Source organism: Mesoplodon bidens (genome assembly GCF_964165515.1).
Source record: "Mesoplodon bidens genome assembly, chromosome: 12".
Taxonomy (NCBI): domain Eukaryota; kingdom Metazoa; phylum Chordata; class Mammalia; order Artiodactyla; family Ziphiidae; genus Mesoplodon; species Mesoplodon bidens.
The window spans coordinates 90,579,437-90,606,762 of record NC_138168.1 but is presented as its reverse complement, the minus strand read 5'-3'; the positions used below and the strand labels follow the sequence as shown (position 1 = coordinate 90,606,762).

Sequence of the window (27,326 nt, the reverse complement as noted above, 5' to 3'; positions counted from 1 at the left end):
AAACAGAGAGAAAGAGCTCTGGTATCTCTTTCTTTTCCTATAAGGACACTGGTTCTATAATATTAGACCCGACTCTTATGAATTCATTGTAACACTAGCTAGATCCTTAAAGTCTTTATCCACAAATACAATCACAGGGGGGTTAGAGATTCAACGTATGAATTTGGGGGGAGAATACAGTCCAGAACAAAGATAAAAATTAAATATCTGATTTTATGCTAACAGCATAAATCTGTTATCAAAACAGGAAAAGAACATCAGAAATATTAATTTATATGTCAATATTGCTTACCTATGAGTATAGATGGAAATTTCTTAAATTAAAAAAACAAAAAAAAAACCCCAAAACTGATTTTTCCATGATTAAGATTTTGCTTAATTCACTTTTTAATGTTTCTACAGGTTTTCTCTTTCATATCTAGAGTCACATACTCCACTTACTATGTAACATTTTTTATAATGTCATTACTATAGTTTTTCTTGTGTTGCTTGTAATTGTGGTTTGTGAAAGCTGGAAACCTAGTGGTCTCTAATTATATGTCAAACTTTATAATTCATAAAGTAAGTTCATAGATAGCTTTTGTGTATTAGCTTAGAAACCAGTTTACAGCCAGTAGTTTAGAGTAACTGTGTGACTCTTTTCAATGCACAATGACTTCAGTAGGTTTATTTCTAAGAATCATGCTAACAAAGTTAGGCATGTGGTTCAAGGTCCAGTGTACCTGGGGTTCCTGGCTAACGCCCTCTGCCCGGATCTACATTCATCTACTCTTCAGTGCCATCTAGTGTCTATAAGAAAAATAACTTAATGGTAAGCCTAAATAATGTTTTTTTTTCTTAAAAAGTGTTTCCAAAATTTAATTGGTTGTGAGTTGAAGCCTTAACATGAAAGTGAAGTTTCATGAATCAAGTGATCTTTGAATCGTTCATGGAAAGAAAGATGAAAGCAACTGTTTACCAAGTGAAGTAGACTTCTCTCTTTAGTTGATGTCAATGAATCAGTTTCCCAATTCATCAAAAAAATCCTGGTGTTTAAGAAATAATGTGTGATAGCCTATTCTATGGTTCTTTTCCCACCAAATCTATTTCTCAAAATTTGATTTTTTAACTAATTTGAATGCTTTTTATTCCTTCATTGAGCCAACTTATTCATTATGACTACCATTACCAATCTTCTCTAATTTAAATTATTTAACTTTAGAAATACTTATGAAAATGTACTGTTATCAAAAAAATATTGGATAGTTCATAATGAGTTTCTTTGAAATATTGAAAGAGCTAATTCATCCCCTACTACTGCATGGCCTTGCCTCTGGATTGATTTCTAGCTCTTTGGCCAGTCTCCTTGCTGGTGTTGGGAGGGGAAAGGCCTAACAACAGTCAAGCCACCTGCAGAGCTGTCAGGTGGGAATTAAGGTGCAGAGCATCAGTGGGCAGGTGCGTGCCCTGAATGCAATGACGCTCTTCTCTGGAAAGGGTAGAGGTGGTTGAGGTTTGAAACTTTGAACCTTTTCCTTGTTTTTAGTTTTCGTGTAGTTTTCATCTCTAGCCCCTAAAAAATGTTTGTGTTAATAAAAGTTTTCATAGATTCATACAACATTAAAGCAGAAATTAATTTTAGAGGCTCATTTCAACGCTGGATGTTATAGATTGTAAATGTATGCATAATAGTCTTAATACATTTAAATGTTATGTAGTGATGTTTGATGAAAGTTTTCATTCATCCACCTATGAAAGTAAATAGTTAGTATAATCTTTTTCATCTTATTAATCTGAACATCCCAGTCAAATTCTTATGTCAAAATTCATAATGATTGGCATGGAGGAGTGGGAGGTACAAACCACTGGGTGTAAGATAGGCTTCCGAGGATGTATTGTACAGTACGGGAAATATAGCCAATATTTTGTAATAACTTTAAATGGAACATAACCTTTAAGCATTGTATTAAAAAAATTTAAAATACGTCTTTAAAAATTCAACATGATTGATTTTGAAAAATAAAGCCATTACTTCATTTTTAAGTTTCTTTAGAACTTACACCCATCAGTTGTTAATGCATTAATGCAGGCCCTTCACCAATGAAAAATGCGAAATATGTCTTATAAATTATGATTATTTTGAAACATGAAGAACCCAAGCAAGACTCGCCTTGCCAGATCACAACATGTGCTATAAACTTACGGTAATTAAAATAGTGTGCTAGGCAAATAAACCAAGTGGTACAGAATTGAGAGTTCAGAAGCAGACCCAAGTGTACTTGGGGATTTAGTATATGATGAAAGTGTCCATTCAGCCAGTGGGAAAAAGAAGACTATTCAATACACAACTATCTGTTCGATTATTTCTGTGGAGTAAATAAAGGTATATTTAATAAACTTTTCTCCATTCCTGAATACATGTAAAATTTAGCCTCTAATTTGGAGGTTCGTTATCGACGTTGTCTGTTTGCAGTAATAGCTGCCCATCAGCCTGTTCCACTACAAAGATCATACAGCATATGCTATTGCAGAACACACAATTCAAACCAGTGATTGATCTTTAATCAGAAATGAAGGTCATGGACGGAGCTGTTGCACAGGTGAATCATACGGAGTTAAAAAAAATGCCACCAAAAAGAGTAGGAAACTACTAAGTGCACAGAGGAGAGAAACTGAAGCTGTAAAAACATCAAAAAACAGGTGTCTGTCTAGGTTGGTCCTCATTTTCCCTTCCTATCTGAGCTTTTGGCCTTCATATGACAACTTATTCAAAATTTTGTTAGCACTTGCCCTCTGCTCTCATTTGTAAGCATTTCTATTTTGTAAGTGTGAACAAAAATCATAACCTAATTAGTAAAACAAGTATAAAGTTCCCACTGTAAAGAATTATTTATTGTTTTGATAATTATTTTCCACAAGGAGTTTTCCACATTCAATCAAGTAATTGAAAGATTTCTAAATCATTTATTTTCAGCAAATCTAGTATGTAAAATAGCTTTCCATATATCCAAGATGCAGTATTTGCTTGTCTGTTTCTTGTGCATCATATAGAAAGCCTACACAGAGGTAATAAATGTTTTATATTAAATAAATGACCTAATAACCTAGGAATGTGTATGTGTAAGCTATTTTGTCATATTGAATTATGAAGCTAAATGAAGATATTATTATGAAGATATTATGAAGATACTATTAAATCCAGCCTTAAAGGGCATATAGCAAAGTCATCCAAAAGAGATACCTGTTGTATATCTTCAAACAACAAACAAATAAAGTCAACAACTATTTTTTAAAAAGTCCAAAGCTTCTGTTGGGAGCTTGCTTTAGAGTTTACTTTCTATCGCTGTCATGGGAAGTTCTTTAAGACTTATCTAAATAATTCAGGTCAATTTAAGTTCATTTCCTGCAGTTCTGACTCTGGTTGAGCAAAGAAACATTACTCAGCATCCTTCTTACGATTAACTTTCTCATAGTTTGGAAAAATCATTTTCAATTCTGACTTTAATTCAGGCTAAATATACCATGTCCTTTAACATTTTTTTCTTGCAATCATCTCTCTTCCTGTTCTTGGATCATTTCGCTACTCTTCTCTCAATCTTAAGAAGGGGTGACACACTGAATTGTATTGCCACATAGATACTAAATCTAATGAAAGTCTTACTTCATTTATGTCATATGTATATTGGTGCATTATAGTAACTATAAAAACAGTGACTTATTTCTAGCCTCTTTAAAAATAAAGTGCATTTGTCATTTATCATCTTATGTGTAGTTGAATTGTAAAAATCTTTTAAAGTGTGTAACTTGTATTTAAACATTTTAAGCTTAATCCTTTTTAAAAGAAGCATTCAAAAAACATTTTTCACAGGCATAATAGCAAATTACTGCTTAAACACAATCCTAACTAATGTAGATATATTAGTGAATAAAAATATTTTGAACTTAACTTGTAATCTTTAGATAATGACGACTTACTTAAAGCTGATGGGGTGAGAGCCAAAGCTCTTTTCCTCCTCTCTGCTCCCAGTGATTGAAGTAGCTCAAGTTTATAGGGTTCACTGTCTTGTGATTGTAAGATTTTACTTGAAGAAAGGGCTCTTCGACATTACAAAGCTTGAAAACCACGTTATCTAAAAAGTAATAACCACATCCAACTCATTGTCTTCACTTAGACCTAGCTTGGTGCTAGCAAGCATTAATAGGAACATCTTTAGCTTCAGAGGATTGCCTAATACTCACTGCTTCAAAAGGGCATCATCCTTAAGTCGCAGCACTCCAATTTAAGATAAAAGTATAGTGTTGGGAGAATTTACCAGAACTTTAATATTTTTCAAATTGAGTAGATAATCATAATACAGTTATGTCAAAATATTGCTCCCCATGCCCAGACGACTTGTTTGGATGAGCAATTCTTATTTAGTAGAAATTTATTTTAAAATATGATTTGGTTTAGTCAAAATAACTGATCATATTTTAAAAAACATTTCTTATAAAATAGTTTCAAATGTTACCCTCCCACCTAGTCTTTTGAGACAGAAAGATACACCCAGCTTTCTCCTTTCTTTTTTTTTTTTTTGTGTGTGTGTGTATGCAGAGAAGAGCAAAGATTTTACCAAGCGCATTCTGAATCTGTAATTTTATGGGCAGGTCAGTTTCAGGAATGGAGTGGTTGAGTATTAAAAATAGAAATAATGTTCTGAAAAAGATTTTTAATGAAAATGAAAAAATATAACCAAATCACGTTGACCTGTAGTTACAGAGCCATGTGGCAAGTCTGTAGGGTGGTGGGGTGCAGTGTGTCTGTTTCTTGTGTGATAGTTTCTTGAGCCCAAGGACAGCTTACATTTTTTTTCATTTTATTATTTTCTGTGGATAAAAATCGGAGGCTATTTTAAAAGATTTTCTGCACCTAGACATTTGTGTGAGTCCTGTATCTAGCTTGTGTGTTGTGTGCGTAGGACATATGAAAGAGAATTTCACCTCAGACACTCAGTTTGGTCATGCAAAGCACCTTTCCTCATCTTATGTCTCTACATTTCCTTGGCTCACAGATTTCTCGCCATTGTTAAGTAAACTTTTCATCCTGTGCCAAAGACTTTCCTAAGTCTATAAAACATATTCCTTTTTTCTTCCTAGAGCCTTTGTGTGTTTACCCCACCTGGAATAAAGGAAGGAAAACCCAGGCTCATCCCTGCTGGGCCCATCGCCCAGGGCACCACCACCTCTGCCTATGTGGCCAAGTCCAGAAAAACGTTGCTAGTAGAAGACATCCTTGGGGTAAGTGGCTTTTTACTCTTTGTGCCATTCGTAACCTGAAGTATTTAATTAAGAAAGATAACATATACTCTTGCTGTTATAATTTAAACCATTTTATAACAGCTTTAAAGCAAGATACAGATCAATAAATGCATTTGTATGTAAACTAATTCTTTGTACTCCAAGAATTATATCTTATGTACCCCTAAGATGTAGATTTGAGTAGTTGTTCTTTCAACATTTGCCAGTATAGTTAAGCATAAAAATGTATACTCATAGTCATATAGACTAGATGATTACTGTTTTATGTTTCATATCCTAGCAGGATATATATGAATGGGTCAGCTATTGCTGTGTGAAAAACTACCCCAGATTTTAGTGGGGTCATACAGCCACCACTCACTGTCTCTGGATTGGGCCATTTTGCTGATCTGGGCTATCTTTGACCGGGCTTGCTTATGTGTCTGAGATCAACTGGCCGTCACTTAGGAGCTGGCCATCTTAGGTGGCCTTTGTTCTCTGTGTGTGTCTCACCACCCCCTCCAGTAAGGCTAGCCTCATGTTCTTATGATGGTGGCAGGTGTCAGAGAGAAGAAGTGGACACATGCAAGTGACTTTTCAAGCCTCTGCTTACATCAAATTCACTGCCCTCAGGTTAGCCAAGCAAATCTCATGGGAGGTCCAGACTGAGTGTAGGAGGGTCTGACCAAGGCCATGGGTACAGAGAACAGGACAAAACAGAGCCCTCAGAGCAGTCTGCCACAGTGCATGCGCACACGGTGATGAAATGTCACTGCATGAGCTCAGACTTTGAAACTAACAAGCATACAAACAAGTATATAGGTGTCATGAATTTGCTCTGAAAAAGTACTAAATTGGAGTCACAAAATCTAGATATTAATTTTGTTTTTGCCACTAGTTATCTGTATAGCCTTGAACAAATCAGGTTACTAGTTACTTTATCAAAAATAAAAGAAAAGGTGCTAAAAATAAATGTTTCACAGTATAATGTATATAGACAACAATACTGTATTATAATCATCAAACTTGCTAAGAGACTAGACCTTAATTATTCTCACCACAAAAAAGAAAAGATAATTATGTGGCTTGATAGAGGTATTAACAATGCTACAGTGGCAACCATATTAAATATATAAACGTATCAACATGTTGTATAACTTAAACTTCCACAATGTTATATGCCAAATATATTTCATTTCTAAGAAGTAAATGTAACAAGTAGATACTGTATAAGTTGTCATTTGAAAATGTTCTATTTTATGTATACGCAAGCTTTCAAAATATCTGTAAATTACAAAGTATAGATTTATACCAGTCTATTCATGAAAACCTTCCTGTAGACCACAGAAATTGAATAAATAGAATTGGTGTTTTGATATTAATTCATTCGAGTTTCTTGTGTTCCTTTGAGTGATTTTGCTAAGCTAGAAAATTAAGTCAAAGAACTGATTCATTTCTTATGATAGGTAATTGGTAATTATTGGATGATTTGAATATCTAATATGGGCCTTTGAGGTTCAGTTACAATGACTTTCATTAACATATGCTTTTGTGTTATTCTAACCTTAAAAATAGAAGAGAAAAAATTTTATACATGTAATTTCCTTCCTATGGCATTTACATTTGGAGTAATTTTCACTTGTGACGTTATACCTGTAAATCCCTTAGTTCTGGCACATACCAGGTGAGGAATAAATAAATGTTAACCATCATAATTACTTTTATTATTGCATGAAGTTATGTATATTCATTCACTAATTAAATTCTACTGTACAATGATAAAGAAACATTAAATCCATATTTGGGTATAAGTTCCACGTTGCTAAAGATAAGCATTTTCTTAAGCAATGTTTATAGTGGCTGGCCATGATCATTTGGTTTTCCTTTGAAAAGGACTACTTATTACTGATGACAAGTATAAGGAATTTTCTGATAGAATCATAACTTGATGATTCCATTACTTTCACTGAATTTATATCTTTTACCCTTCTATTTTTTTAGGATGAACGATTTCCAAGAGGTACCGGACTGGAATCAGGGACGCGTATCCAGTCTGTTCTTTGTTTGCCAATTGTCACGGCGATCGGTGATTTGATCGGCATCCTTGAGCTGTACCGGCACTGGGGCAAAGAAGCCTTCTGTCTGAGTCATCAGGAGGTGAGGCCTGGACACTGCCCGTGAGGACTTTTAGTTGTACCTAGTTCATTGAAGGTGCTTATTAATATTGTTCAGTTAATAAATGATGAATATTTAATGAGTGAATATTTAAAACCATAATTTGCTTAATAATATTTTGATACTAACGATTTTTTAAAACATTTTTTTTGTTTTGCAGTTGTTTAGAGAGGAAACTCAATATAACGATATAGAAATTTATAGTAAGTTATTTTAGTAAGGATCCATTTTAACACTAAAAATAAAATACCGTATTGCGAATCAAATGAAGTAGTAGGATGGCTTTGGAGAGTTTTCACATTCTAGTTGACCCCTTAAAAATGTCCTCTTCCTAGAGTATGTCCTGAATAGAAGTTCCAGCATCAAATCCATTTGGGAAACAATAACTTCCATTCACTGTTCCCTGAACCGGAACGGCTCAGTCCTACTAAAACCAAACAGTACATGATCTATCTGTCAGAAGTGGTGTTCGCCCAGGTCCCTCCGTGGCCTGCACCGTGTGCACTTACCAAGATGACCCGTCTTCTGCTGCTCCAGCCCGCTCCCTGCCTGCAGCCACGCTGGGCCCTCTCCTGCGCACAGCCTGCACCTCTGTTCTCCCTCCCCTTGCGCTGCGCTTGTCCTGTACCCAGCCCCAGCTGCCTCCTTCAGGAACGTGCTCTAAGGTCACCCTCTCTGATCAGCCTTCGTTGAACACCGCACACAGACGTGAGCGGCTCCTGTCCCTCTGTCGTGCCTCTTTTCCGCCGTAGCCGCGTCACCAGCCAGTATAACGTGCGCTTCGCTTTATTTTCTTTCTTGCCCTTCTCTCTGCCCTCTCTCTGCCCGCAGCAGCTGTGAGCTGTTCTGTTGTTGATGCTGTATCTCCAGCATCTAGAACAGCGCCTGGTACCTAGTAGGCACCCAATAAATATTTGTTAGATGGATGAAAAATCAAAGAAATAGAATAGCTAGAAGTTTGAGCACTTGTCAGTGAAGTCTGGGAAATACTTCCTCATTTTAAAGTGGCATTAGAGGCCTTTTTAGTAGTATTTTGGTTGAAACTGAAAAATAATTATTTTATGTTAAAATCATTGGATGACAGTTCTCTTAATCAATTTATCTTCCTTTTTAACCCAAAGTAGGAGGAACAAGAGAGCATTAACCTCAATAACAAAGAAGTGGGAAATATAAAAGAGAAACTTTATACATATTTGACTATTCACATTTGGCAAAATATTCAAAAATGCAATGATCTTACAAAATTCTTCATATATGTTTATGCTAGAGTCCTTTGCTGGGATGTCTGCATGTGACTGATAAAAACTTGCCTCATACTCTTTTTTTTTTTTTTTTTTTTAGGTTGCAACAGCAAATCTTGCCTGGGCTTCAGTAGCCATACATCAGGTTCAGGTGTGTCTTTGGGATGTTTTCACAGGGGCTTCCTAGGAGAAAAGGGTGTTTGGCGTGCAGCATTGGGGAACGGAATGGAGGTTAACAAGTAACCCAGTGCTTTGTGTTTGGATATTAGGTATTTTGTTGTTTCTAAAATGTTTGATCTATTCGCTTATATTTACTTACTCCCTGCCTTAAATATTTTCCAATTAATTATTTTTATATATTTACATATAATGTTAAATTATTTATGTTCCCTATCATGGTTTTTGTTTTCCACTGAAAGCCCAGGAATGACCTCCTCCTGGCAGTAACACTGATATTTTTATAACTCCATTTCCTAAATTAAAACATCCACTAAACTAAGTGTTATATGAAAACATTAATCTTAAACATTAATTGTTATTTAAGATGCCTGATTCTCTTAAAAATGTGATCTAATTTAAAAGATCACAAACTGCATGGAGTTTTCCCGAGAACTAGACTTTTAAGTTCAGGAACATGGCAGCAATAGAATTCTATTTTGTTTCTTCCACTTTTTCTTGTTTTGCTCCTTTAAGTCCATTTCAGCAAACTCGGGTTGATGAGGAACTGTCTGATAGGAAGAAAATGTATATATATTTTAGGATAATGGTATGAGAAGCAAGGGCTTCCTGGACCTGACAGTATTGAATGTAGGTAGGATATGCACCCAAGTACAATTTTAAAAACATCGAAGTAGTGATTGTGTTATGCCTTTTTAAATAAATAAGGTAAATAGTATTCTGGAATTTTTATTCTTAAATAAGCAGAACTCCCTTAAAATTAATAGCCATTATTTTGTATGGCAGGTATGCAGAGGTCTTGCCAAACAGACTGAATTGAATGACTTTCTACTTGACGTATCAAAGTAAGTGTTCATTTCTAGGAATGTGGTAGCTCTTATTGATCAACAGTTTAGATTAAGTGCAGGCTCTGACAGTGATGGATTACTATCTAGTGCAGTCAGTAACAGAAGACCAATCTTTATTAGGCAAGTGGTCTGGTAACTATGGTCAGTCGTATTTTGGATCATAGAGTTACATTCTCATCCACGTTCACTTTACAAGTGAAGGATCGCAGATGTATAAGTGATGATCTTAATTTGCAAGTTGGTATATATTTTCTAAACAGACTCACTAGATGATAGAGACTATCTAGAGAGATGCACTAAGTATTGATATTTCTATTTTCATAGGAGAAAACTGACAGCAGTAGAAGGAGAGGAAATGTCTTAGTTTACTATTTTCCAAAATGTCCTCTCTGGCCTTTTCAACAAATGTCAGTACATTAATACAGACTCTTAATATTATCATTTTAATTATCCCATGTATAGTAGCTCAGATATCATTCTCCAGAAAATGCTCCATTTCCCTGAATTTTGACCTAGAAAAACTCCCTTGGGCTGGCAGTGGAAGCAATTACAGATATTTATTAAATTTCAGGTTCATATTGGGTTTGCTTGCTACTTGGAAGATCTCGTATCTATCTGACCCATCTGCTTAATTGTTGAAATCTAAAACGCCCCAGGACATGGTAACTTCAGGTCCCATTCTCTGACAAGTTAGCTCAAGGTGTGATGTACCTGTGCCTCCAAGGCCTCCAACACAACTCTGACTGTGTTCTCGCTCACGTCACCCTGGCACACTTCATAACTAACTCATCACCAAGTCTTGTAATCCTCATCACTAATGATTCTGACGTTGCTGCTTTGTGCTTTGGAATATAAAATTAGAGAGGTATGGGACGGAGGGAGTGCTCTTTTGATCCCCTAGGCCAGCTGTCTTCTTTGAGATGGAATTAAACAGTATCTCTGGGACACATGATATTACGACTTCAGAAACACCTAGGAAGGGAAGCTGTGCACGTTCTCATACTAATGTATTTGAATACTTTGCAGGTCTCCCAGAGTCCGATTAAAACCCTCATGTGACACCTTAAATCTGTTCCCCAGTGGGAAACCCATTTGCTTCACCCTGTTCCTTGCAGGATATTCCTCAGTGGATGGTGTAACTAAGCATATTAGTAGCTTCAAGCCAGATGATTTCTCTTCTAAAAAAAAAAGGCATTGTTTATTGCTATAAGTTATCTTAATCCTGAATACATTACTAAATTCTCACAAAACTAAACTGAAAGCAGTACCTTGCCAATCGAGTCTATGTTGAGTATTTCTTTATATATTCCTTATAACACATGCCTGTTGATTCATCTGTTTCTCTGGTCTACATTTTAATGTATGTACCATATGCCTCCAAAATATTTACTTGCAGTTCAAAATGATGCATATATATTTTACTTGTGTAAAGTTGTCAGGTCCTTGTCATTATTTGTATTCTGATATCTCTTCTCAAATGAATTGCTTTGCTTTCTTAGTACAGTTAAACTACATTTTAACTTTTGAGCTTTTCCAGTGATAATTTACATTTTTAGCATATTAATGAGATTTAGCAAATTTAAATATTTTTATTTTAGACCAAAGTTATTTATGAGGTATTAAGTTTGATGAAACCAATTTTATTTCTTCATAGTTTTAGTTAAATGCCTCAAACTTTCTCTCTACCTTGAATACTTACTGATAAAATAATTACTTAATGCAGCCTCCGGAATTAGAGTCCTTATACTAAAGTCAATGATAAACTTTCATTTCTCTCTTTAAAATAATATTATTGGTTGCTTCCACAAAAGGACAAAAATCAGACAACATATACCTTTATGTTTTTTATTTAAATGTAGACAAAATTGAGAAATGTATTCAAAGTTTAACAAGTTCTTTGTTCTAATAACATTACTTAAAGGTTTTATCTTCCTTTTTTTCAGAACGTATTTTGATAACATAGTTGCAATAGATTCTCTGCTTGAACACATAATGGTAGGTTGCCTTCTGTTTGGAAAATGATTTGATTTAATCCTTAGATTCATGTCCTAATATGTGGTGGGACATTTTAATGTATGAGACATACATGCTGTTTTAAATATGATGAAAGGGTGGTGCTTAGTGATCTGGAGGCGTCGCCTTGATTTATTTGTCACTTCTGTTAATTTTGGAGGGGTTTTGAATAGTGTTTTGAAAAACACCTCAGAGTTTTTGATTATTTAGTGGAGAGCTAATTTGGAAAAACATTTAGTTTCTTTTTATGATTTCTTCAGAATACCTTTTGCATATAGGTTATATTAGGAATTTCCAGTAGATTCTTCCTGATCTTGAGGTTCATTCTACTTAGTTTTAGTCTTAATTATTTCTCTCTTCTAGAAGACTCACAGGCAACTGTGGTTGAAAGCCATATGAAATAGAATTTTTTTCTGCCACATGTAGTGTTGCTGCTTTAGTGCTCTGGAGAGACTCCACTGAGGAAGTGGCTTCCAGTAGTCGAAGTGATGTGCATGTGTACCCCATGGGTGCTAGTCTGGCTTGCTTGGTGCTGTTCATGCCCTGTTGTCTATTTTGATAAATATTTTTTCTCCTTCCCATTTTCCTGGTCTTTCTCAAAATATAGTAATCCTGTGCAACAAGGGTTTTTTCATCTCCATGTTTCTGATGTGCACTGATCAATTTCTCTTTGATACCATGGCAGGGCCAGGTATGGAGTGTGATATGTTCAGTGTCTTGTAGAAACAGACAGTTTACTGAGGGTAGTATTAGGGGTTATTACTTTTACACATTCCTTCTGTAATTAATTACATTGATGATTTTACAGTTGACCCTTGAACTGCATGGGTTTGAATGGGTCCACTTATGCATGGACTTTTGTCAGTACTAAATACTATAGTACTACACGATCTGCAGTTGTGGAATTTGCAGATGTGGAATCATGGATACGGAGGAACCGCATATGTGGAGGGTGATGTAAGTTATACAGGACTGTGTAAGAGGGTCGGTGCCCCAACCCCTGCCATGTTCAATGTTCAGCTGTATTTGGACAAAAAAAGAGAATAATTGATTGCACAGTAAAAAAAAATAACTCTTTGGTTGTGACACAATTTAAGGAATTTGTGAAGCAATGAAAAGAATTAAGAAGAATATGAAAATATGTAGATATAATATGGATCAACACAGAGCTTGTACAAGGAGTACAAGAAACACTATCGACCAGTTCTTGTATTATTAATATTATACTTTAAGAAACAGTTTTATTGAGATATAATTCCTTTATGATACAATTAATCCATTTAAAGTGTTTAAATCAGTGGTTTTTAGTATATTCACGGACATTTGCAACCATCACCAGTCAATTTTAGGACATTTTCATTACTTCGGAAGGAAACTTCATACCATTTTAGCTATCACCTCTTTATCACCACATTTTGGCTAATGCAAATCGTGCTCTTTTGAACATTTGGGTACAATTTTCAGTTCTGATACCTGTTTTCAGTTGTTTTAGGTAAGAGTGGACTGGCTAGGTCATATGGTTACTCTATGGTTAACTTTTTGAGGAACAGCCCAACTGTTTCCATGGCACTTGTATCATTTTACATTCCTACCAGCACACTGGTTCCAATTTCTCCACGTTCTCACTAGCACTGGTTATTATCTTATTTTTTGAGTATTGCCATCATAGTAGATGTGAAGGGCTATCTCAATGCGGTTTTTTTTTTTTTTTTTTTGCGGTACGCGGGCCTCTCACTGTTGTGGACTCTCCTGTTGCGGAGCACAGGCTTCGGACCCACAGGCTCAGCAGCCATGGCTCACGGGCCCAGCCGCTCCGCGGCATGTGGGATCTTCCCGGACCGGGGCACGAACCCTTGTCCCCTGCATCGGCAGGCGGACTCTCAACCACTGCGCCACCAGGGAAGCCCCTCAATGCGGTTTTGACTAGCATTTCCCTGGTGATTAATGATGTTGAACATCTTGTCATGTGATGAAAGATTCAGATTCATTGGCTGCTTTTTACTTTAATTTTTAGTGTTATGTGCTAAGATTTCATCATGTATTATAGATAACACTCCCTTATGTGATGTATGATTGGTAGATATTTTCTCCCATCTGTGTATTATCTTTTCACTTTCTTGATAGTATCTTTTGAAGCACAAAAGGTTTTAATTTTATTAAGGTCTAATTTATCTTTTGTTTTCTTTTGTTGCTCATGCTTGTGGTGTCATATCTAAGGATCTATTGCCAAATCAGATATTATGAAAATTTACTCCAATATTTTCTTCTAAGAGTTTTATAGCTTTAGCTTTTACATTTAAGGTTTTGACTTATGTTAGTTAATTTTTGTTTATCAGGTAAGGGTCCAACTTCATTTTTTTGCATGTAGCTATCCAGTTTTACCAGTACCATTTGTTGAAAAGACTATTATTTCCCCTTTAAATGTGGTCTTGTTAGAATCACGTGAGCATAGACACATGGGTTTCTTTTTAGGGTCTCAGTTCTATTCAGTTGATCTATATGTCTAGCTTAATGACAGTACCACTATGTCTTGATTACTGTTGCTTTATAAAAAGTTTAGATATCAGGAAGTGTGAGTCCTACAAATTTATTCTCCACGTTCAATTTTTTTTGGGTCCCTTGCAATTCCACATAAATTTTAGAAACCAACTTGTCAATTTCTACAAATAATTCAGATGGGATTCTGGCAGGGATTTTGTTGACTCTGTAGATCAATTTGGGGAATATTGCGATCTTAATAATATTAAGACTTCCAGTACATCAACATGAGATGTTTTCCATTTATTTAGCTCTTCTTAATTTTTTTCAACACTGTTCTGTAATTTTCAGAGTACAAGTATTGCTCTTATTTTGGTAAAGTTATTCCTAGGTATTTTATCTTTTAGTGCTATTAGAAATGAAATTGTGTTCTTAATTTTATTTTCACATTTTTCATTGAAAATATATAGAAATAAAATTGGTTTTTATATTTTGATCCTGTATCCTGCAACCTTGATGAAGTCATTACTTCCAATAGTTTCCTAGTGGATTATTCAGGGTTTTCTATATGCAAGATCATGTCATCCGTAATTAGTTATAGTTTTAGTTCCTCCTTTCTAATCTGTATACCTTTTTTTTTCTCCCTTGCATAATTGTTCTGGCTAGATCCTCCAGTACAATATTGAATTAGGGGATGGTGAGTGTGGACATCCTTGTCTTGTTCCTGATCTTAGAGGAGAAGCATCCATTCTCCACTCTTTCACCATTAAGTAGATGGATTAGTTGTGGACTGTTGATAGGTGGCCTTGATCAGGGTGAGGAAGTTCCCTTGTATTCCTAGATTTTTGAGTGTTGTAAATATTAATTGGATGTTGGATTTTGTCAACATATATTTTCTCTGCATTTATTAAGATGATCATGTGTTTTAAAATTTTTAGTCTATTGCATTCCTGTGATGTATCCCTCTTCATCATGGAGTATGATTTATATTGGAACTACCTTAATTTAATAAAATCTTAAGTAGAGTTGATGTCTTTAGCATATGTAGTCTTCTTATACAAAAACACTGTCTTATTTTCAATTAAAAATCTCTCTCGATTGAATGTGTTGACTTTGATGCCCCATATTTGCTAAGTTGTTTTTTTCAGTTTACAGTCTTGGATTTTTAAGAAAGAAAATCGTTTATAATCATATAATGAGAACAGTGGTTCTACTTTTCCAATACTTACACTATTTCTTTTTTGTTTTTTAATGTGTTTGCTAGAACCTAAGAACACTGTTGAAAGGAACCAGTGAGAGTGGATATAGTTTTCCTAATGTGCATACTGTACCTCAGTGGGGGTGATATTGACATTTTAGGCAGAACCGCTCCTCCTTACACAGTACTGGCCTGAGCGTTGCAGGTGTTCAGCATCTTTAACCTCTGAGAACTAAATGCCAAGAGCGACTCATCACCAGCCGGTCCACCACAAATAGAAATGCCTTCACCGTTTTCACATTCTCCGTGGAGAGGTGGTTTATCGGCTAGTTGAAAATTAATGAATGACACTTGCCAATTAATTTTTATAAATTTATAGGCACTTTAAATATTCTTCTGATCTGTACTTAAATTCCCTTCCTCATCTGTAATTCAATTAATGAATATTTTCTCCCACCCTCCCTCTCTCTCTCTCAAATCAGACTTGCCTTGAGCTTGTTTGTTCATTTGGACTATGGTGTAAGCCAGAAGACGTCAACTACCTAACTCAGATTAGTTTGAGAGAATAAAATGAGGGATTTCTTGGTTCTTATCACTGAAAACCTTGAAATTTCAGACTTCTATGATTGCCGACCTGGGGCCTCAAATTATGTTTTCAGGAATATGTCATTTTCTGTCTGTCCAACTAACGTATGTGTGGTCCATGATAAAACACAGCATAATTTTACTTCTTCCTTTTTTTGCATTTTAATCTTATATATTTTGGGGGCACAACCAGATATTTTAAGCCTTTTTTTAATTAGCTTTTTTATATTATACCTGTAACTCCTTACATATCATTTCCTAGTGAATTTTACAGCTTCATTATAGTTTTAGTGGTTTCTTTGCTCATCACCTTTTCTTGTACCCCAAGTCTTCCCATGCTTTCTTGAATTTATCTGTTTGTTTATTTTTGCTCAAGCTCATCTGTGTGCTTGAGAAATGTCTTTATTTTGCCTTATGACTTATGGCTGAATGCTAGTTTGACTTGGAAAAGAAGTTTAAGTTTAAAATAAGTTTTCCTCAGAAATTTGAAGATATATTTCCACTGAATTTTAAATCCTCTGTTGCTGTCAAAAATTATCTTCTGCTTGTAAGTAAACCTGTGTGCGTGTGCATGTGTACATGTGTGTATGTGTGTGTGTCTGTGTGTGTGTGAGAATGTGTGTAGGAACGGGGATGGCTTTTAGAATGACCTACTGAGGCTTGGAGTTCATAAATATTACCAAAATATGCCTAGGATTTCTTTATTAACTCTTTTCCAGTATGTGAGTGTCATTTCAAACTGAAAGTTTAATATGCAGGGAGAATGAAAAAGTAAACATGTGTTTAGAGTCACTCATCTTAAAACAGAAGTCTTTCTTATTGCATGTAATTGTTTTCAGTTGATTTTCTTGACTTTTCAACATACTCAGTAACATTGTCACCTAACAGTAAAACTTTTGTCTCTTCAAATATGTATACTCATGCTTTTTTTACCTAATTGTGTGTTAATAATTATGATAACATGTCTTTGTCTTGTTCATAACTTTAATGTCTTAACCTTAATTGGTTAATTCTGATATTTTATCATTTTGTATGATGAAGACTGATATTTTCACATATTATCAGTATGTGTATGCATACCGATATATACACATGTACATATATATTTTTTCTTCTATTCCCATTTCACTAAAATTTTATCATGAATAATTACTGAATTTCATTACATATATTTTTTGACAGCCATAAAGAAAATCATATGATTCTTCTCCTTTGTTTTATTGCTTTATGAACTATAACAATAGACTCTACAATACTGGACAGTTACGAATAGAGTGTAATTTTAAAATATTGAAATTAAAAAAAATTTATTCCTGTTTGACTTGCTAATATGTGTCTTTATAATTTTTCTTCTGTTTCCAAGGTAAATTAGTCTGTGATTTTCTTTTTTATAGTATCTTTGTCAATTTTTAGTATCAGTGACATAGCAGGGCTTGTAAAAATAACTGGAGAAGTTTTGTTCTGTCTGAACTTACAATTTAAATTAGATGGGACTTTATTCTTGAAAACTCTTAAGTAATTCGTATTTGAAATCGTTTGGGCCTGCTGCCTTTTATGGGAATAAATTATTTTTACAGTATTTCAATTGTCTTTATAATTCTGATTCCATTCAGATTTTTCAACTCCTTCTAAATTCATTTCCTTTTCCTAGAAAATTGTCCATTTCATCCAGATTTTTATAACTGTTGACATAAATATGTGCCCAAGTATCAAGCAGCCAGCGTGACCACTAAGGATGCAGATGTCACTGTAGATAATTTATTATGACTTAATAATTCAAGATCGCTTGAGTGTGCAGAATAGATGGGTGATGGTTCTGGGATCGCCAGCAGTGACACCCATAGCTCCCTTCCCACCTTCACGTTGTTCCTCCTCCTCAAGTATTTATTGAGAGCTCTTCTATGTTCTAACCTAAGGGCTGGCAAATTCTTTTTAAGGGCCAGTAGTAAAGTTTTATGCTTCGTGGGCCGTACTGTGTTGCAACTACTCAACGCTGCTGTTGTAGTAACTGTGAACCATGCATAAAGGAATGCACGTGGCTCCGTCCCAGTGAAACTTTGTTTACAAACACAAGCAATGGGGTGGATTTAAATGGCTTATGGACTTTAGCCGTCCTCTGCTCTAGGCCTGGTTCTGGGCGTTTGGGATACCGTGGGGGAAAGGAAGCAGTTTCCACTGCCAGGGGCCTCATCAGTCGGCTTGTGGCCGCGACAGGTCACCTGGAAATTCTGACACTCAGAATGCCCAGTACTTGGTCCACGGCATATAAGGCACAGCCAGTGTTTGCTGAGTGAATGAGTACAGATTATAATAGCAGGAAAGACAAAGCTACAATATGAGAATGAACCAGGGTACCTAACCACCTCTGATTTCTTTTTATTTAATCTATAAGGTATTTTTACATGAGATTATATGTTTTCCTCTGGCCACAAGGTGGCCTATGTCCCTTTTGCACAGACTTTGTGATGGCTCTTTTTCTCTGAGAAGTAATTCTTTTTCTCTGAGCAATAATTTCATGTCTATCATCTTGAAGTTGCCAGAATTCTGAATATGGGTAAATACAACTTTTTGTGACATAACTGTAATCCCAGCCCACTGGGGACAGTGAGAAATGTTAGGCATTAAAGACATACTTGTTGAAGGGAATTGATGAACAAATGCATGACAATATGAATCCACAATTTTCCATTCACAAATGGTAAGGCATGTTTGATATAAGAGCATAGGCCGTGGAAACAGCTAGTATGAGTTCAAATACCAGATCCGTTTACTAGCCACGTGAGAGTGGACAAGTTACCTCTCTGTGCCTCAGTTTTTCTAATGTGTAAAAAGGAGGTTGAATTTCCCCTGAATTAATGTTGTTATTGTGAGGATTAAGTGAATTAATGCACATAAGTCTATAGAAACTATCTGGCACATAGTAGACACTTACTAATTGTTACACATTATTATTAGTGCAGCAAATAAAATGCAACTAATGTAAATATGGACACTGTGTGTCTTATTGGACACACATTTCATATTTTTTACAACTGGTATGTTGTAAACATCAGCCAGTCAGAATGGATGCTGGCCTGAGAGCCGACAGAGGCTCAGACTAGGGCATCAGGGAGCCCTGAGAAGCTCTGGAAAAGTAGCCAGGGTGGCATACAGGCTCTCAGGGAGAAAGGCCAGTAGCTGCTTTCCAGCCCACCCAGGAGTGTTGTAATATTCCAACATCTGCCACCACAGCGTGGGTGGAGAGCAGCTGCTAGTGTCAGCACCTTGACAGTGACAGAGAGTATTACTTTTTGTATTTATATGCCTATGTTTATTTAACTATAATGCTAATTTCCTACCCTGTTACAGTATAGGCTAGCTGAAATTAATATTTACTTCTGATAAAGTTTACCTGTAAACTCTGTGAATCTCTCATTGGCTTACTTTTGTTTTCTCGTTTCCCTTTAGATATATGCAAAAAACCTGGTGAATGCCGATCGTTGTGCACTTTTCCAGGTAGACCAGAAGAACAAGGAGTTATATTCAGACCTTTTTGATATCGGAGAGGAGAAGGAAGGAAAACCTGTCTTCAAGAAGACCAAAGAAATAAGGTACAGCTGGAAGTAGCGTGCCGGGTGCTGTGCTGGCGGCTGTGCAGGTGCTCTGTTACCCACTTGTCTGTGCCTATTCACAGGTGTGCTGACAGTACTTGTCATACTGTGATATCATTCCCACCAGGACCCGCCTCCTGAAGGTAGTGCTTCTGGGAATGACCTTGCAGTGCCAGCGAAACCGCGCCTAGGAAGCTTTAGCGTCACTCCTGGAAATGCCGTCTTCCGGAGGCGGTCCTTTTGGAAATCATGTTGGAAAAACTTACTAGTGCTGCCAGGTAGGTAAAGGTGCCACCCCACCTGGAGTCTGCAAGGTTTCCTGTGTCTAGGAGCAGGTGTACTTATACAATCCTGACCCCACCCTTCCCAGCTTATAGCGCTGTCTCAGAGTCCAGACCATAGTGGACATTGGCCTGGTATACTCGGTAACTTCGGCACATTATTCTATACCCAACAGTTGGCTTAATCGATCACAAAGAACACTTTTGTTGCACCTTGAAACCGCAGCCTTCTTCGTTCTTTAAGTGGCAGCTGTTGTCACTTAGGCGAACAGAATGGAGTTTGGCTGGTAGAGGTGCGGTGGCTCAGTCCTATGACAGTCTGGGCACCTACAAGGGGTACTGTCACAGAACTGCTAAGAATCAAGCATAACTTTCAGAAATTGTATTTTTTTAGATATTTGCATTTCTTTTGCTTTATATTGATATATATTGTTTAACTACTTTTCTGCATAGTACTCTAAAGTACCTTGGTAGTTACAACTTTCTAGTAAAATGCCGTTCCTTATTAATAAGAATTGCTATTCACTTGGGCCATCTGTTATACAAGGAAACATGGAATGTGGTCTGCATTGGGCCTCACTACTGCCCACCCCTGGGTGCTTCCCATTCTATCGTCCTGGGGTAATAGAACCTATATTCCATACCCACATAACTCTGACTTACAGGCACCATTTAGGTATTTTAAAAAGTTGTTTTAGTTTTTGTTTGTTTATTTAGAGCTCAGTAGGTCAGTCTGGATGTAGTCATTTAGGTCAAGTCATTTCTCTTGCTGAAGGTTTGAGTGTTCTCTAACAGTGCTGGCATCGATCTCATTTTGAAGATGTTAACTTGGGAGCCTGTATTTACAAGTGTGGGGAAAACAGTGAGGGGGATATGGTTGGCTGTAGCTCTCTCGGCTGACTGAGCGATGCCAGCCATTTATGTGAGGACTGGCTCCTCAGTTATGGCTTCCACTGACTGGAGATGGCAAACCACACCGAGCTACTCCTAGAGCACGGAAATAAGCATAAACCATGAAGTGGATTCTGATGCTCTGCTCAAGGCACTCTAATTTGTTGTGGTCATGTTGCTCAAAGCACAAGAAAACCGGGGTGAAAACAACCTCGCATTTTATGCAGTGCAAGGTTGGGTTCACTTTTTGGTGTTTTAAGAAAGTTAGTTCTCTTTGGTGTCAATTCTCTTTTGAATTTTCCTTAGGGAAATCCTTAGGGTGGAGCTTTATTTCAATAATGATTATTTTCTATAATGCTGAAAATGTAATATTATGGAAGTAATTTTTGAGCTATTGAAATATGTAGATATTGTGATTGTAATCATCTTAACTAAATTTTGAATGAATCCATGTTTGATTATAATATTGTAATGAGAAAACTATAAATATAAGAATATGTTTTAACATCTTTATTGGAGTATAATTGCTTTACAGTGTTGTGTTAGAATATATTTATGTATAAAAATGCTGATATTAGATATCAAAACATAGTTAAGTGTAGTGAGATAATGCCTGTATTTTGGCTGTTTTTAAATTGAACAAATTAGAGGAGTAAAAATACTACAAGTTGTAAATTGTGTTATTTTGGTATAGTACTTGTATTGCAAATGCGTTAAAATTCAAGTCTTGTATCTCAAAGATCACAGATAACCTGTGGTTTTGGTTATATGTGTGGTGGAACATACCCTGGCATTGACCTGCATTCTTGTTTTTATTGTGTCACTAATATTTTAAGAGTGTTGGCAAGTTATCAAACCCATATGGGTCTCAGTTCAAAGTGAGAATTAATTAAGAAAAATTTATATTGAAGCATCTTGTAAATTATAAGGTATTTTGCAAATATAAAAGATTATTATTGGTCAGTGCAGGAGAATGCTAGTTCATTTTTCAATTTCAGCTTGTGATTCAGTATAAGTTAATACATCATGAATTATATCTTAAAACAGGGTTCTCAAGTGGTTACTATGCAGTGGTTTTATGCTTTACCTTTATGTATTTTATAATAATATGATTTAGAGTATGTAAATGTAAAACTAATACAAGCATTTCAAGTAAAACGATCTGTTTCATTCAATATTTGGTGGTACTGAAATGTCTCAAATTATTTTACACCTGTATTTTAATTAGCACGTTCCTCTTTTTTTATATGTGCAGATTTTCAATTGAGAAAGGAATTGCTGGTCAAGTAGCAAGAACAGGGGAAGTCCTGAACATTCCAGATGCCTATGCTGACCCACGCTTTAACAGGTAAGAAGGAGTTTGTGTCCTCCGTCGGTTTCTCCTTTCTGGTCCCACTTGGCCGAAGCCTCTGAAGTAGAGCCCTAGCTCTTTGTGTCCCAAATCAATTTTTTTTTCCCACTTGGTGCTGTTATACTGTCTTTGAACCAGCTTATTATCAGTAGTCCATGTGTTCAGGTATTTATCAATATAAAATGATGGATTCTAAACCATTAATCATCTCCAGCTGCAGGGGTTTGAAGTGTTATAAAAAATAACCAAAAAGCAAGAGTTTAAATTTATAAAGTTACTTTTCTTCATTGTAGTGTCATCATTTTGTCCTGAGCATATTCTTTATCAAACAATACCTTCAAAGGCTGTAACACATAGTGATAAAAGTACTTGTTTTGAATCCTGGTTCTGTCCTTTATTGGCTCTAGAATGACCTGGAGTAAGTTACTTAATCTGGAGCCTCAGTTGTTTTCTCATCTTTAAAATGGGCAAAGTAATACCTATTTTGTAGGGTTTTTTTTAAGATTAAGATTTTAAGATTTTTTAAATATTCATAAAAGGTCTGGCAACTTTATATGACACAAAGTAGGAACTCAATAAGTTACAGCCTTTATTGGCTGTTATTGAAGTGGATATTAGGATTGCTTATAAAGATTTTTTATTTTGCTCTGAGTGTCTTTGGAGAACTAGAAACCAGTTTATATAATTCGATCTTAATAAATGTCTCAGAATTGAAATCCCAAGGTTGATGCTCTGACCACTGACGGTAATGGCTCACATGTCCTGGCAGCAGTGCTCCGTGCATTCAGACACTGGGCTTCCTTCAAGAGACAATTAAATACCATAGGGCAACAGGAGGCTTTTCAGGCGTCTGATTGATTAATGTCAGATATCCATGACTCGCATATGAACACAGCTGTATCCTCGTAATAGATTTTATCAATACGTGAAGAGTATGCTGAAAATCTCAGGTTTTTTCTTAAAGTAACAAACTTGCTATTAAAGTACTTAAATATTAAAAATATTTACATATCCTTATAGAAAGCCTTTATATAAAAATGTATGGATCAACTATTAAGAACCTGAAAAGGCAAGCGACAGATTGTGAGAAAATATTTGCAAAATATATACGACTGTTCTGAAAAACTCTCTTGAAAACGGAACAAGTTCGTTAAAATATTTTTGAGAAGGTTTTAATAAAACACTTGCAGATGTCACGTTGTCTTTGAATTTAGACGCTAACAGTTCCATTACAGTTAATTGTAAGAGAAGCAAAACTGAGTTGAGATTTACGATAGAACGTGTGGTTTATTTTCTTCTGCCTGTTCTTTCTTTTGTCGTCTTGCTCCTTGACTCTCGTGCAGAGAGGTGGACCTGTACACAGGCTACACGACCCGGAACATCCTGTGCATGCCCATCGTGAGTCGGGGCAGCGTGATCGGCGTGGTGCAGATGGTGAACAAAATCAGCGGCAGTGCCTTCTCTAAGACGGACGAAAACAACTTCAAAATGTTTGCTGTCTTTTGTGCTTTAGCCTTACACTGTGCCAATGTAAGTAATACTTTTTAAACACCTTTTTTACTACTCAATATTAAATTTTATAACCTTTTAAATAAAGGTTGTTTTTTTTTCCCCACTTCTTTTAGAAACCCCAAACAGCGATTCCTAGTTGTGCATGTTTTAGGAAATACCTTAAAATGCCTTGGAAGAAAAAGAATCTCCTAATTTTTACATTCATTTCAGTGTGTGAATTTGTTAAAAAGAAAAATGAAGTTAACCTAAGGGTAAAACGTTCGAATGTAAGGTTTACATTTCCTGATAATCTACTGATGTGCATGAGAGGGTTATCCAAACCCTTAGCGTTTGTCACTTGTACCGCACTTGAGACTCTTGTACACAAAAAGAGAGAAATGACTCATGTCTTAACACCAGCCAGGCAAGTTTCCTTTGTGAGGAAAAGTGAGGCAGCCACTCAGCACGTTTGTCAGATGCCTTGTAGATGTCAACTCATTTAATCCTCACAACAGCCCAGCCCTGTTTACTGAATAACAAGATGAGGTTCCATTTATTTTATGAAGTCTCACTTTAAAACAGTTGAACGTATCATCTTTCTTTTACATTTTTATATTTTGAATGAATTAAACATTTAGTATTCTATAAACTCCAGTAATCCTCTAATGACATCACTGGAATTTTGAAGTTAAGGAAACTTTTAGTAACCTTTTATAAAGCCAAATCAACATAAATGGGAATTATCACCTTAGTAGTTTAGAGAAACTGTCTTTTTGTAAATAGGATGGAATTCCATAGGAGCAAGCATATAACTAATGGAAAAGGTTAAAAGAGAAACAAAAATGGCAAAAAAAAAAATACTCTGGTGACTAGGGATAACTGTTTACAATGAGATTAGTGCTGTTTAGTAAGAGCACCCGTCCCCTGTCTGCATCACCTGGGCCCTCTCATGGGGATATTTATTGTTACTCGGCCCATCAGAAATAAACTAGTGCAGTTGTCAGATACTTCTTACTTCAAACATTTTCTGTACCTATGTATTTCCTTATAAGTAAAAATATTGACAGTATACTTTTTTTTTTTTTCTGCACCACTCAACTTATGGGATGTTAGTTTCCTGACCAGGGATTGAACCTGGGCCCTTGGCAGTGAATACGTGGAATCCTAACCACTGGACCACCAGGGAATTCCCTACATTTGTTTTGTTTAGTTTAAAAGTTTCAGAGAATGTAATTTCCAGTATAGTCCAAATACTGATTTTCATCATTTTTAAATGTATTCGATGGACTCTATGTATTAGAACAACTTGACATTGATTATAGTCCACTTAAAAAACACAATGATTAGCTCTTCTGACTGAAAAATTGAGCATCATTCTTTTCTCTCTTTGAACATGTGTTTCTATTATGCCACAAAAGTTTATTCTAATATAATATATTTTATGCTTTATTTTGTTAATTACCCTAGGATAATAGTCTAAAACAAACATGTATAAGAAGGATTACAAATTAATTTTGACCTATAGTATTATGTCATTATTACTCTATATGTGATCAAAGCAACCATGTTATTAAATTTTGATAATTATCAAAAATGAGAAGTACACATCATTGGAAACTGTTGTTTCTTAATGAGATGGCTGTGGCTTAGAACAAAAATAGTTAATGTACCCATTCTTAAATTTTACCTATCATTAGAATGAAACTAGGCTTGCCATAAATTTTTTACACTTTTTATTTTGAAATAATCTCAGACAGAAAGCAAAGTTGCAAAAATAATACAAAGGATTCCCTTATACCTTTACCCATGCTCCCCCAAATGTTAATATATTAAATGTTAATATATTAGCATTTTTGCTTTGATATTCTTTCTTTCTCCTTCTCTCTCTTTCATTCATAAGTATCATTTTTTTCTGATACATTTGAGAGTATGTTTCAGACAATGTGTCTCATAACCCCTAAATGCTTCAGTTTGTATTTTTTACAAGCAAGGACATCTTCTTTTTCTACTGCATAATTAAAAATAAAGAAATTCACCTCGGTATTGTATTAGTTTGTTAGGACCGCCATAACAAATACCACGGATTGGGTGGCTCAAAGGACAGAACATTATTTGTCCACAGTTCAGGCGACTGGAAGTTAAAGGCGAGGGTGCTTGCAGGTTTGGTTTCTTCGGAGACCTCTCTCCATGGCTTATGGATGCCTTCCTCATCCTTGTGTCTTCAGGTGGTCTTTTCTCTGTGCAAGTCTCTGTTCCACTCTCCTCTTCTTACAAGAACACAAGCCATGTTGGGTTAGGGCCCACCCTAGCAACCTCATTTTACCTTAATCACTGCTTTAAAGTCCCCATCTCCAAGCACAGTCACATCTAAGGTACTGGGGAGTAGGGTTGCAGCATATGAATCTGGGGGGACACAATTCAGCCCCTAACAGGTACTGTACTGTTGTCTAATCTGAAGACCCCCTTAATCTCCTTTAATCGGGAACCCTTCCTTACTCGGTCTTTCATGAGCTGGGCGTTTTTGAAGTGTATGGGCTGATGTTTTGCAGATTGTTTCTTCTTGGGGTTTTGTCTGGCATTTCCTCATGACTGCATCAAGGTTATCATTTAACAGGACTATCGCAGATGCTGTGTTCTCGTGGCACCCATTGCGGGAAGGCTCGTGGCCCATTGCTGGTGATGTTGGCCTTTACCACTCTGTTCCGGAGGCATCTGCCTGGTTTCTCCACTGGAACGTCCTTGCCCCTCTTTTCACTATTTTAGAGGAGAGTTTCCACATAAGCCTCGATATCCTTTGTGCTCTCTCTCTCTCTTTGCCTATCGATACCTCCGTGTGACACCACGGAATTCCTTGCAGCCATTTCATTTCCATCTTTGGAACTTTGTTCTCTGACGTTGAGAAATGTGTCCCCCACTACTCAGCGTCAGTTTTATTTGTACTTGTCGCTTTTATTTTTAGGGAAGCCATAAGAATTGTGTTCATTTGGGGTAGGTGGGGACAAGAAGTTTTATTATGGCAATTACTCTTAATCTGAGCGCCACCTGAGCTAAGAGGCCAAAAAGTACTGACAATTCTATCATCAAAAATTATTTTTAATGACTTATCAGCTGAAAATTTATTTAGGTCCACCTTCAGTGTCTTATGAAAGCTTTAGAAACCACGTTTAGACCTTATTAACACCAATATTTTAAATTTTAAATTATCTCTTTGCTTTAAGAGGTTTTTGTATTAGTGCAATTTGAGAAAGGGGTGATTTGAAATGGGATGTGGGAAAAGGTCATTTTTAAGTAAATGTACGTGCGAAAGTTAAGCCGGTGGAAATTGATCCTCTTATAATCTATCCATGTCTTCATGTATCCCTTGAAGAATTACTATGTACTTCCCAGAATACATAAATGTCAGTTTCAGTACTATGGAATTGATTCAGCTGTGCCATGAGATGAGCTAGCCCAGTGGGTTCAAAGTTCTTCTGAACACTGATTGTTGCATCATGAAACCTGGACTCAGTCACGATTAAATGATTATACCAAGCTGAATACCAAACTGAATCAAGAAAAATAACACTCCTTCTGAAAAGTCATGAATAAGTTAACAGGCATTCTATTTTTACGTTGATTATTTAGGGTAAAGTTAGTGGAGTTCGTTTGTAGTGAAACACTTGTAATTTTTATAAACACTTTGAAACTCACCAAAATTATTTCTGTTCTCCAACAATGACAGGTAGTGTATGTGCCATGGCTGTAGTAAGTC

General features: G+C 36.0%; 1 protein-coding gene across 1 annotated transcript in view; it reads left to right on the top strand.

Moving 5' to 3' along the window:
- Window positions 1-27,326, top strand: part of PDE10A (phosphodiesterase 10A) — a 297,841-nt gene that overhangs the window by 210,437 nt on the left and 60,078 nt on the right. The window contains 8 exon segments of the mRNA XM_081250479.1: window positions 5,116-5,256; window positions 7,258-7,413; window positions 8,773-8,823; window positions 9,636-9,694; window positions 11,641-11,692; window positions 19,419-19,561; window positions 21,989-22,081; window positions 23,428-23,614. Coding sequence (XP_081106605.1) covers window positions 5,116-5,256; window positions 7,258-7,413; window positions 8,773-8,823; window positions 9,636-9,694; window positions 11,641-11,692; window positions 19,419-19,561; window positions 21,989-22,081; window positions 23,428-23,614 — 882 coding nt within the window.